At 45.7% G+C, this 12,500-nt stretch overlaps 1 protein-coding gene across 2 annotated transcripts in view; it reads left to right on the forward strand.

Moving 5' to 3' along the window:
• Positions 1-12,500, forward strand: part of LOC113580342 (voltage-dependent T-type calcium channel subunit alpha-1I-like) — a 120,695-nt gene that overhangs the window by 39,327 nt on the left and 68,868 nt on the right. For both annotated transcript variants that reach the window (XM_035532706.1, XM_035532711.1), the window contains exons 3-4: positions 9,235-9,346; positions 11,421-11,554. In XM_035532706.1, the coding sequence (XP_035388599.1) occupies positions 9,235-9,346; positions 11,421-11,554 (246 nt within the window). The remainder of the gene's footprint in view (positions 1-9,234; positions 9,347-11,420; positions 11,555-12,500) is intronic.

A 12,500-nucleotide genomic window follows, 5' to 3' on the forward strand; every position in this document is an offset into this window, starting at 1 on the left:
GGACTCTCCGTCTCTTTCCATGACCATCCAAAATGCTACATGGCCATCGCAGCTTACTGCCTGACTCTTTAACTCCCAAATCGGCAGTCTGCACTGGAAGAAAAAAACCCCATGACAATGTCTCCATCTTTCCCTCTCTCTCTCTCTCTCTCTCTCTCTCTCTCTCTCTGGCTTGGTGTGAGGATAGCCCTGTACTGAGACAGCTGCTCATTGTGTGGTTGGCTCGCTCAGGATGGGGCTGGTATTAACAGTCAGCTGTGGGGGTGGGACTAATACACAATCCCGTGACAGCTGTCACTGTATGGGTGGCGCATCGCTGCTGTCTCGTTGTCAACACAGGCAGGAAAACAGAGGAAAGAGAGCAACAGCAAGTTAAGAGATCCCATTACGGATGCCACCATTGTCTTCACCATTACATCACCAGCTCACGCTACTATCAGTGTGCCAGTTACTGCCATGACATTCAGTTCATCTTAGCCAGGCCCTTACTGATACTGTAAGTGATGGCTTTGTCTTTATTGACATTATTCTGTGGTCATGAATGCTCACCTTGTGAGCATGCAGCAGGTTTTAGTAGCTGGCTTTTAGTCACGAGCAATTTAAGGCTCCATAATCATAACATACATTTGTTTGCCAAGTATGTTACATCTACTGTAAGTCATTTGTCTTGTGAGTAATAAACACCAGACATTTACAGTTCTTTAATTGCTAACACACATTCAGCTGACACTTTTATTCCAAGTGGCTTACAATTATGACTGAGTACTAATTGAGAGTTAAGGGTCTTACTCAGGGGCCTAACAGTGGTGGGGCGTGAACCAGCAACCTTCAGATTATTATTCAAATACCTGAACCACTGAGCTACCACTGTACAGTAAGAATGTCCATTTTTCCTTAACTTTGGATCAAAGATTTTTCAAGAAAAATCTATCTAAGTGACTGCGATGAGGGTTTGTCATCGCACTTGCTCAACAGACAAGTGTTTCAGTGAGAACACTGACTAATTCAGCATATGCATTTAGATGTGTGGGAATAACATGAGTAAACAGAAATTGTGGTTGAAGGTGCACGTTCAGTGTGTGTGAGGTTTGTGTGTTAGTGCAGTGTGTAAGGAGAAGTGGAGGAGTAGAGCTTGAGTAAGCCTGCATGCTCGACCTCTGGAGATGGTGTTTGTGGGTCCACCAGACCCCTTAGAGAGAAGGGTCACTGCAGTTCAGTGCCAAATTATTCAGACTCTTCACCTTTTGACATGTGTGTGTTGAGTCCTTTGCTGGGACTGGTCTTTTCCTCAAGGGGCAAGTTGTTGCTGAGCGGTGTGACGAGTGTACAAATTATGAGAATCATATGTCAATTGTATCTCAACCCAGTTGTGTGATTTTGAGAGATTGTGGACTGACAGTCTGACTGGGCTCTACAGGAACGTCTTCAAAGCCCCAACTGTTGGTTGCAGAAGTGCGTAGTTTACGCTCAGCAGCAATCATGTATATGAACGATCTGTGGGCGTTTGGAAAGTATTATGAGCAAAGTCGACATGTTTTTGAGTCTGTAGTTTCCTTCTGTCAGACGGAGATGCACTGTGCAATTTTTGGATTTGTCTTCAAAAAACGGCATGTAATTTCAGAAAATGTGTTTTAGCGGTTCCATACTATGTACATAAAGGGTAAAAAAAAAGCCAGTACTCAGGAGAGAGCGCAAGTGTCAGTACTCAGGAGAGAGCGCACGGAGAGTGCACGAGTGTCAGTACTCAGGAGAGAGCGTACGGAGAGTGCACGAGTGTCAGTACTCAGGAGAGAGCGCACGGAGAGTGCGCAAGTGTCAGTACTCAGGAGAGAGCGCACGGAGAGTGCGCAAGTGTCAGTACTCAGGAGAGAGCACATGTAAGGGGTCGTTGTAGAAGCAGCAGGTGACTGGTCAAAAGCTCAATTCACCGGGACGCTGAGAGACAGCAATGGGCAACGGGACTAAAGCATTAAAGGGAAGGGCTGTGGGTCACTGCACGCTACCGCGGAGGGAGAACACAGGGATCTAATGAAAGAGGAGGAGGGTGAGCTGAGCAGTGCCGTGAATGTCCTAGACACCTTTCAGAGAGATAACAGACAACAGCGGCATTTCAGAGCAAGAGAAAAAAGGAAGATAAAGAATGGCTTCTGATTATCACTACAAATCCTATGGACCAAGGGTATTTATAACACACACACACACACACACACACACACACACACGCGTATGAGGAACAGGTGCAGACCTGTCATATTCCAGTGTTTCATGTGAGCAGGCAAGCAGACAGAGATGAAGAGAAAAAAACAAAACAAAACAGGGATCTATTGCCTATATTCGTCGGGTCTTGATCGCAGAGAACAGTTCCTCAGATCTGGTAGTGGGAAGCAACAGAACTGTTCAGTGCTTATCCTACTTCAGCTCTGAATAAACCCCCAACAGCCTCCTCGGCCACTAAACTGTGGAGTGATGGAGCCTTCTGAATTTGAGTAATGGGTTCACAGACTAGATGAGCCCTGTAGAAATGGAAGAAAGAACTGGAGGCGAGAGAGAGAGAGAGAGAGAGAGAGAGAGAGAGAGAGAGAGAGAGAGAGAGAGAGAGAGAGAGAGAGAGAGAGAGAGAGAGAGAGAGAGAGAACAGCAGAGGGAAAAAACGTGACAGAGTGGCAGAATGAAAACTAATGTGCAGGATTTACTCCAAGCATTTTGCCATCTCCTCTCACCAGAGCTATTTACATCCTGACAGTGACTGTGCATGCATGAGCTAACATCATGTTTCTCTCTGCCTCCATTTTTCTCTCTCTCTCCTGCTGTCTCTCTCTCGCGCTCTCTCTCTGCCTTATCTCGGTGAAGGGATATCACCTGTTTGTGTGGGGCAGAGTAAATCGTCCTGTACCTGAAGAAGGTCACTGGGACTATCTGTGCGGCTGCAGCTGTGGACTGGCTGTGGCGTTACGTGGCGAACGCACGGAACTAGCGAGCATCAGGCAGCTGCAGCACTTATTACCGAGCGATGCTGTCCGAGCAACAATTACTGCCTTCGCGCAGGCTAGCAGTTAATGGAGCAGACTCGGGGCCTGTGATTTTCGTAAAAGAAAGGAGGCATGTGTTCACTTGTCCTGAGCAGACAGGGGAGTGCCAAAGATGGGTCCTGTAGATACTGTGGCTATTCTAAGATGACGTAACATAATGGACATTTTGGCCAAAATCCAGACAAGGCTAATCCAAAACAAACTCCCTACAAACTTGAAAGAACATGGAATTTCTAAAAAAAAATTGGTAAAGCAGTTTCAAAAGAAGTTTAAAGGTGGAGGATGCATTTTTGAAGATTTTCCAACATATCTTTACAAATGATCCTGTAGTTTGATCCTGTACCTGAGTATACTCTGCGCTTTCTGGCTTTCTCTACCCCCCCCTTGTTTTCCCTCGTCTGTCTCGGATGCATCTCTCCATAAACACTGCCCAGCTATTGTTTTCCCTATATTTTTCCTTCTCTCTCTCTCTCTCTCTCTCTCTCTCTCTCTCTCTCTCTCTCTCTCTTTTGTCTGAAGCATGTTACCACAGCAACAGGGTTGGTTCTGTCTTCTGACTGAGGAATCCTCACCGCGTTCCGTCGCTAGCGGCGCTGGCAGGGAAGGGCCTGTTTACACAGCAAGCATATCGCGCTGTGCTAATGAGCGAGTGTTTAATCATAGGACTCCTTAGAACTTTACCAAATACATGTTTTGTTTTGTTTTTTGGTTTTTTTTACATTTTTTCACAGAGCTAGACTTACCAACAAAAACGTATGCCAACAGGATAGTCTGAAGGCAACAGTTTTTTTTTTATGCTGAGGAAGTCTTATTTGTTCTTACACGGAAGTTGATTTCTCTTGTTGTTATTTTTTATGCGTGCTCTGAAGGTGGACAGTGCGGGTTTCTCATCATTAGTAAAGATGTGCAGTGTGACGCAGAAACCTCCAACCGGTCTTATTAGCATGTTTGACAATTAACTATCGCAGGCCAACACCCAGCCTTCTGACATCAGCAGACACATCTCATCAGCCCATGTTAGATCTAAACGTCACTGCGAGATCCCCCCGTCCACCCAGAATTCTCGCAAATGTACATGGCCTCTGTCATCAGAAAATGCGTGGCACAATTCCAGAACACTTATGGCTTGACCTCCTTGACTTTTATTCAAATACAGATTTAATGCTTTGAAAGGAATAAAGAATTATTGTAGGCAGTGACTGGTTGGCAAAGTCAGCCAGTGCTGACACAAGCACAGCTTAGTTCGAAGTAAATGAGAGGTGAACACTGACTGCTGGCTTATCACACTGGGTCCTAAATACGTTGAATACGGCAGGCCTCATTTGCATATTTATGAATATGCTGTGTAGAATTTTTGAATTTTTGAGCAAAGTCTGCTCATCCTAACTAGATGGCTGTTTTGGGAAAACACACATTTATCATTTTGTAACCTGTATGTAGCTTCAAGGTCTGTTCCGTATGGACATCAGTTTAGTCTTTTGCCAGCAGGGTGGTTTTCTGGTCGTTTGGTACTTACAGCAGCTCATAGTTCTTCACAGTCAGTCTTTTAGACATTTAGTAAGCAAGAAGACATTTCAACAGCAGTGCGTCAGAGTTTGGGCTGGCATGTGTCCGAGGTGCACATGTTTATTTACGGTGGAAGTCATGGACGTGAAGCGTGTTTAATTTCCATAATTGTAGTGTTGTCTCTTAACCCAACAAATGACATCACTTGTCAATCAGGTCCCAGTGTCAGGGGACATCTCTTGTCAATCAGGCAGTTTAACATCTGCAGGACCAGAGCTGAGGCGTTGCGTGAGTTTGGTGTGCTGCATTGTTGATGTTTGTGCGCGTGGGAGTGAGCGCTCTAATGACATTAGCACTTTTGAGATGACTGGAAGCCCTAGAGCATGCAATCAACTCCCCGTAATGCTCTCCATTAACTTTATTTTAAAAAAAACTCCTGTTGCCATGGAGATCAGAGATCAGAATGCTCGCATGAGCATGTCACCAGGGAAACAATGGTATCTGGGTAGATGGTATGTACCACTATAGGTCATGTTCAGGAACTTCGTTCCACTAGAAATAAGAATTGAAACACTGGTTGTAAGATTTGAATATCTGATAGTCATTGTCATGTTAATAAAGGTTTGATTGATTTAGGCAGCAGTGCATATTCATTTTTGAAATGCAAAATATGTTATTCTGAAGTGCCATTCTGTTATCATTTGGATAGTTTTTTTTCAAAATACATTTGTCCTAATTAAATATCTGTGCTCTCCTCACTCCCAGCAAATGAGTTTACGGGCCCTCTCCCATAGTCTGTGTGTGTATGTGTGTGTGTGTGTGTGTGTGTGTGTGTGTGTGTGTGTGTGTGTGTGTGTGTTGGGGGGGGTTGGAGGTGGGGTGGTTGTGAAGGCTTCAGTCACAGCTTCATTCTTTCTCTCAGCCCCATCTCTCTCTCTCTCTCTCTCTCTCTCTCTCCCTCTGCCTCTTATTATCTTTCTCTCCGTCTGAGTGTGTCTCTCTCTTTCCCCTCTTCACACCATACTTGCACAGTACGTGTGGACTTTGAGCAGACACTATACATCCTTTCTGCCTTATCTACTCTGTGGATGAGCACATCCACTGCTCTTTATTTCACCAGTAACTGCAGCCTAAATCAAAATGAAGGAGGCGCTGTGTCTGAGTTGAACCGAAGGAGGCGCTGTGTCTGAGTTGAACCGAAGGAGGCGCTGTGTCTGAGTTGAACCGAAGGAGGCGCTGTGTCTGAGTTGAACCGAAGGAGACGCTGTGTCTGAGTTGAACCGAAGGAGACGCTGTGTCTGAGTTGAACCGAAGGAGACGCTGTGTCTGAGTTGAACCGAAGGAGACGCTGTGTCTGAGTTGAACCGAAGGAGTCGCTGTGTCTGAGTTGAACGGAACGAGGCACTGTATCTGAGTTGAACTGCATCTTCCAGTAACCAATCATTCTTGTTCTCAATGTATACAACTACTGTTGCTATATTAACAACACATTAGTGTATACAACCTTTTTAGTTGCTATTGCATGTGCAGTATTTATTCCAGATGTTCTTCTTTTTGATCACTTCACATCACTTCACAAAAGCACACCTCTAGATGGTACGTTTCATGGTGGCCTCTCTTTGTAAAAACCAAAATACATCACCCATAATTCTGCAATAAACACCAACAAATATCATTAAAATACTGGTAATCATGGCACTCGAATCAAAGTGCTTTTTTTCCAGCACTTCACATAGCAAAATGGCAATGGCGTACATCCAACCCTCTCAGGCTAGTGTCCAAAAAAGCCATTTAAGGCTTGTGAGTTGTCCTTTCTGGTCTATACCTATGGACATGAAGTACTTAGTTAATGGACCAGATAAAGACACCCAAATCTATGTACATTTGTACTTTAATCCTGATACCAGCAGCCAGCATAAAACTTCTCGTGTATGTTGGCACTGAACTTCTCGTGTATGTTGGCACTGAACTTCTCCTGTATGTTGGCACGGAACTTCTCATGTATGTTAGCACTGAACTTTTCGTGTATGTTAACACTGAACTTCTCGTGTATGTTGGCACTGAACTTCTCGTGTATGTTAGCACTGAACTTCTCGTGTATGTTAGCACTGAACTTCTCGTGTATGTTGGCACGGAACTTCTCGTGTATGTTGGCACTGAATTTCTCGTGTATGTTGGCACTGCACTTCTCGTGTATGTTGGCACTGCACTTCTCGTGTATGTTGGCACTGCACTTCTCGTGTATGTTGGCACTGCACTTCTCATGTATGTTGGCACTGCACTTCTCATGTATGTTGGCACTGCACTTCTCATGTATGTTAGCACTGCCATGGCACAGGTTTAACAGTCATTTTTCAGCTTTGCACGCCGAGATGGTAGATTTCTCCCAGCCCGCATCTATTTCGGCGCCCAATCTGTTCCTGCGGCCACTCTATTCTGGACAGAAGCCAGTCACAAATTGGCCTGGGGAGAGGGTTTAGCCACCATCTTGTCTATAGCAGTAGCTCCAGATATTCTTGCAGCACATATCCAGCGAGGCGGCCGGGTGGCCTGGGGTTGGCCACAGACGACCCGCGTGTTTCGGTCTGCCCAGAGGCGGATGTCTCCATTCAGCTGACGTTAATACCAACAGCAGAAAGCGCTCGGCTCTCCCAACTCCAGCAAGCAAAGCGAAACTTACCCCGAGCATCCGCACCATGGTGGAGGCTTGTGTTTTGGAGGTACTGGAATACCTGTTGAAGTAGCAGCAATGACTGCCGTACAGTATAAAGGGAGGCCTTCCTTCCTCGCCGTAAAGTCAAGCGTGCACCCTTAACGCACCTTGGCTGGTTAATATGCTCCGGGGAAGGCTCATCTGAGGCAGCGCGAGCAGAAACTGGCGGTTTACAGTGCGGCATGCCAGCGGAGGGACTTCAGTGGCTACCCGCCTTCTCCTGCTCCTGCCGACAATCCCTACACTACAGCTAATAAGCTGTCAGACAGAGAGAGGGAGAGAGGGGAGAAAGAGAGAGATGACACGATGCAGCAGAAGTGAGGGGAGAGAACGAGTGTGAGAGAGAGGGGATTATTTGGAAGGGAGACAGAAGTAAAGGGACAAAGACTAATGTCTTTCATAATTCAGGTAATTTTGTTTAAATGAAACAGGACTGAAGTACATGACTCAGGCAAAAAAAAGAAAGATGACTCATAAATGTTTTTTTTTTTTTTTCCCCTGCTCGGTGGATTGTTGGTCCAAAGGATGGAACCTTCATGATGCATTAGAGTGCTTTGTGCGAGTGTTATTGAGTTTGGAACTGCAGAATACAGAATCCGTGGATGTGGGTTGCCTTGAGAGAAATGTTCTGTTAGTGAACTGCTGTTAGTATATGTGAGACAGAGAGAAAAAGAATGAGAGAGAGAGAGAGAGAGAGAGAGAGAGAGAGAGAGAGAAATCTGATATATTGACTTAGCTGTCAATGCACTGGGGTAGTGAGAAAGTTCCTGGTGTGTCTCACACAACTAGTGTGTGTGTGTGTGTGTGTGTGTGTGTGTGTGTGTGTGTACGCGTGTATGTGTCCACAGACATTTGTGTGCAGTAGATGTGTAAGGAATGTGTGTGCTGTTGATATGTAATTAAATAGCAGCTGATTTGGCCTAGTTTATTTACCTTCAGGCTATGATTCCCACTTCGCTGAGGGAACACAGCTCAGAATGTTCCGGAGTAATCCGGAGAGAATGACTCCTCCTCGTGTACTGGTGAACTCTTTGTGGCTCTTCTCTAACGTATTTATTCTCACACTCCTCGCCACTCTCTCCCTGTTCTGTCAGCCCTCTCATCTTTTGTTCATTTCTGTCCTTCCTCATTCTTAACACACAGAGAGAAAAGAGGAACTCCTTTTTCTTTCATTGGCTGATGCGCATAAAGGTGAGACTGATGAGTTACCACGTTCAGGAGTTCTGCTGTTCTTTAGTGGCATTTTTCATGCCTGTTCGCTTTCTGCAGTCTCTCTCTCTCTCTCTCTCTCTCCATTGGTAAGCTCTTCACTCCTTCCTGCTGTCTTGTTTAAAAAAGCAGAGTGAGGACTTTTGATGTGTTCCCGTTCATGTTTTAAAGTGAAACTGTCATTTTACTATACGTATCTCACCTCGGTTTCCTCCCCAGTATGTCATTTACGCATACGGTGACGTTTACATTTTCTTAAAGTACCTTTGTGTTGGCTTCAAAGCTTTTTATATGCCTGAATAATAATAATAATAATAATAATAATAATAATAATAATAATAATAAAACATGATAGCTATTATATCACAATACCTAACTGAATCACTTTTTTTTTCTATTTATAGTATTTTTTCATTTCTTTCCACTTTATTAACGTGCAGTTCCGTGCTTGTGGCTTTCTTTCATAGCGTGCGAACGGTCGGTTCCTATGCAAAAACGAGGTGACGCACGTGGCCGCGCAGAAAGTTAGCGAAACTGCGCTCCGCTGCGGGGAGAGCGGCCGGATTCGCCCGTGCGGCAGAAAAGTCCGCGTGTTGCCAGAGCTCCGCACGAAAGCCAAGGGCGGGAAGAACGAAGCTAAAATGAATATCGTTAGCCGCGACGCGAAGCGATATGACGGGTCGGAGTGACCCGAAACTTGACTTCGACCGCAACAAAGCGGATTCGGGTGTCACGAACGAGCCGAGCTGACCATGCGTTGGCCTTAACGAGCTGCACGTGGTTCGAGAGGGTAAGCATGATGGTCATCTTGCTGAACTGCGTGACGCTGGGCATGTACCAACCCTGCGAGAACATCGACTGCTCCTCCCAGCGCTGCCAGGTGCTACAGGTGAGGTTTCCACGTCTGCGCTGTCCAGATGCGTTAAGCGCCGTTATATTCATCCTGAAAATGCCCCTGCAAATGTCGCTTTTGCTACTGTAAATGGTTTTTCACTACTTGTCGCGCGTGAGGCCATCGTATCTTAGTGAATACTCTTTTCCTCTCGATGCTCGTCCTTGTGATACCCATGCACATTTACATTAACACACATTCACGATATGTTCTAATACTTTTTATCCGCTGGGTTTATTATTATTGTAGGTACGTGATGCAGTGCCTATATATTAATCTTAAGCGCCAGTGTTTTTTTTGTACAGTAATCATAATTCTGCATAATTTTGAATAAATGAGGTCACACATGCATAGACACACACACACACACACACACACACACACACACACACACACACAGTTGTCTTCTGTATCCAGACAGCAAAAGCCCTACTGCAGTGTTAACAGCTACAGCGTTTATTTAAGTCCAGCGGGACACAGGTAACCTCCGGAGGTGTTAATTCCGTGCTGGAGCTGCACCGGTCCCCGGTCGCCTCCGTCTAACGTGACACGGTGACCCTGCCGCTGTTCAACCCCCTGCGTGCCGGAGTGAAGTGCCTCCTTTCCCACTTCTGCTTTTTTCTCTTTGCGCTCCGCTAGTCTGGGAAGGCTCTGAGAGAGGGTCAGACGCTGCTCGAGAGCTCGGGCCACGCCTCAACCAAGCTTCGGTGTGTCTGGTTGTCTGCAGCGCTGCAGGCTTCCCGTAGGAGCACACCTTCCATCTGCAGTATTAGCGCTCGGACTGCTGTAGTGTTGGACTGATACATAAACATACAGACTACAAAACTAATACTACTACTACTTCACGCTCACACGCATGCAGGCACACACACACACACACACACACACACACACACACACACACACACACACACACACACACACACACACACACACACGCTCTGTGTCTGTCTGTGTAATCTTTTCACTCTCACAGGATATCCCTGCACTTCTGTAGCTATACCGGTGCCAACAATTGAATGTGCCCTAAGAACCCAACCTATTATCCCTTTTATCTTCCTGATGTAGGTACACAGCAGAGAAGAACATGGATGAACAGCATAGAAAAGGAGTTTAACTCTAAAAAAGGCATTTATAATGCATAGAAATTGATATTATAATGGATTTATACGGTTTAGATGTGCTGATGGGTTATTAAAGTATTCACTGAATAAGTGTCATTACAGGTAGAACAAAGAATAACTGAAAAGGTGTATAGCAAGTTTGAGATCTTCTAGCAGGAGAGACCGTGAAGGTTTTCACTCACAGCTAACAGCTCCAGTCAATACTCACTAATAAGCTATCAATGCTATCGGCACAGAAAGGGCATAGCACTTTGTCATTTGATTGGCCTGATTTTTCAGACTGTCTATATTTTAGCCTGCACCTCTGGAGATTTCTATAATACACACCCACACACACACACACACACACACACACACGCATGCACGCACGCACGCACGCACGCGCACAGAGCAATTAAAAAAGGTAATAAATAAATTATAAAAAGGTTATTAAACAAGCATTCAGATACTGAAGTCAGTGGCATTCTGCAACCATATTTGAATTTCATTAAGATTCAGTCAATGCACCCATTGTCTCCCCCTCTCTGTCTGTCTCTCTCTCTCTCTCTCTCTCCCCCTCTCTCTCTCTTTCTCTCACCCTCTCTCTTTCTCTCCCTCTCTCTCTCTCTCTCTCTCTCTCTCTCTCTCTCTCTCTCTCTCTCACTCTCTCCCCAACCCCCTCTCTCTCTCCCTCTCTCTCGCACACACACACACGCACGCACACAAAACTGGTTCATGAATCACCTAGGTGGTATTATAATAATAATAATAATACCAACTGTTTTAAAAGACCAAATAATCCTTTATACAAACATATGTAACAGCAGAGACTGGGCCATCTTTAATTTTAATGGCCATTTCATACGCAAATTCTGATGTAAGTTTATCTGTGATAAGATCTCCACCTTTTATCTACTACTGTACAAAGGGAAAAAAAAGTCTCTTTCCGATCTCTTTCCGTCTTTCAGGCATTTGATGCCATGATTTACATCTTCTTCGCGGTGGAGATGGTTGTGAAGATGATCGCCTTGGGGATCTTTGGTAGGAGCTGTTACCTCGGCGACACCTGGAACAGGCTGGACTTCTTCATCGTCATGGCCGGGTGAGTGATGGCGGAAACCTCGGCGTTTCTGATCTGAAGAGCTTGGCCCTTGGCCATTCAGATGCCAGTGCTCCACCACTGGGCCCTGCCATATCCGAATGCCCGTGGGCGTACACAGGGCCCAAGTAAAACATGGCAGACTCACACTGCTGTATGGAATGTTCCCCAAATAAACTTTGGGTAGGAAAACCCAACAGAACTCCGGGTTTATGAGGGCAGATAAGAGAACATAACAGAAAAAAGATGAGCAATAACGATACCTTCAGTTTTGCGCTGTTGCCATGTCATTCATGCAGAAATTTCCAGAGGACCTTCCCCCACAACCGGTCAGCTCTGCCTTTACCCTGCTCTGCCGCCCGAGGGCTCTGACTCCATATCACGGCGTCTGGAACGGAGTGTGACTTCCATCAAGGGCTATTTATTTATTTATTTATTTATTTATTTATTTAACGTTCTTTCTCCCGTCATGTCGAGTCGCGTCAACAGTAGCCAGTGTGAGGGGAGACGGTCCGGAGCGGCTATTGCTGGAGCTTCCGAAATGTCAGCGACTTCTCCGGGCTGAGAGAACAGCAGTTGACGGCAGGCCGGGAAGCACAATGGAGCCACGCGACTCTCTAATCCCGGGCCGCCGCCACATCGCCCATCCTTCTTAAGCAGCAGCGTTCGCTTTTCCGTTTCTGCTGCGTGATTTCGCCAGTATTGACCCGACAAGCGGCGAGCGGTGCCTGTTAACCCGTCTGCAGGCCATTAGCCAAAGAAGTTCAGTCGTGTGACAGATGTGCATTGTCAAGACCGGAGGGTTTAATTCCATAAAGCGGCTTATTCTGGAGCAACACTCTGGAGAGGGCCAAGATAGAAAGTCAGAATTTTCTGTGTGTGTGTAGGTGGGTGCAGGTGTGTGTGTGTGTGCGTGTGTGTGTGTGTGTGCTGATAGAACACAGAGTGT

This window comes from Electrophorus electricus, chromosome 1, assembly GCF_013358815.1.
Source record: "Electrophorus electricus isolate fEleEle1 chromosome 1, fEleEle1.pri, whole genome shotgun sequence".
NCBI classification, from domain to species: Eukaryota; Metazoa; Chordata; class Actinopteri; order Gymnotiformes; family Gymnotidae; genus Electrophorus; species Electrophorus electricus.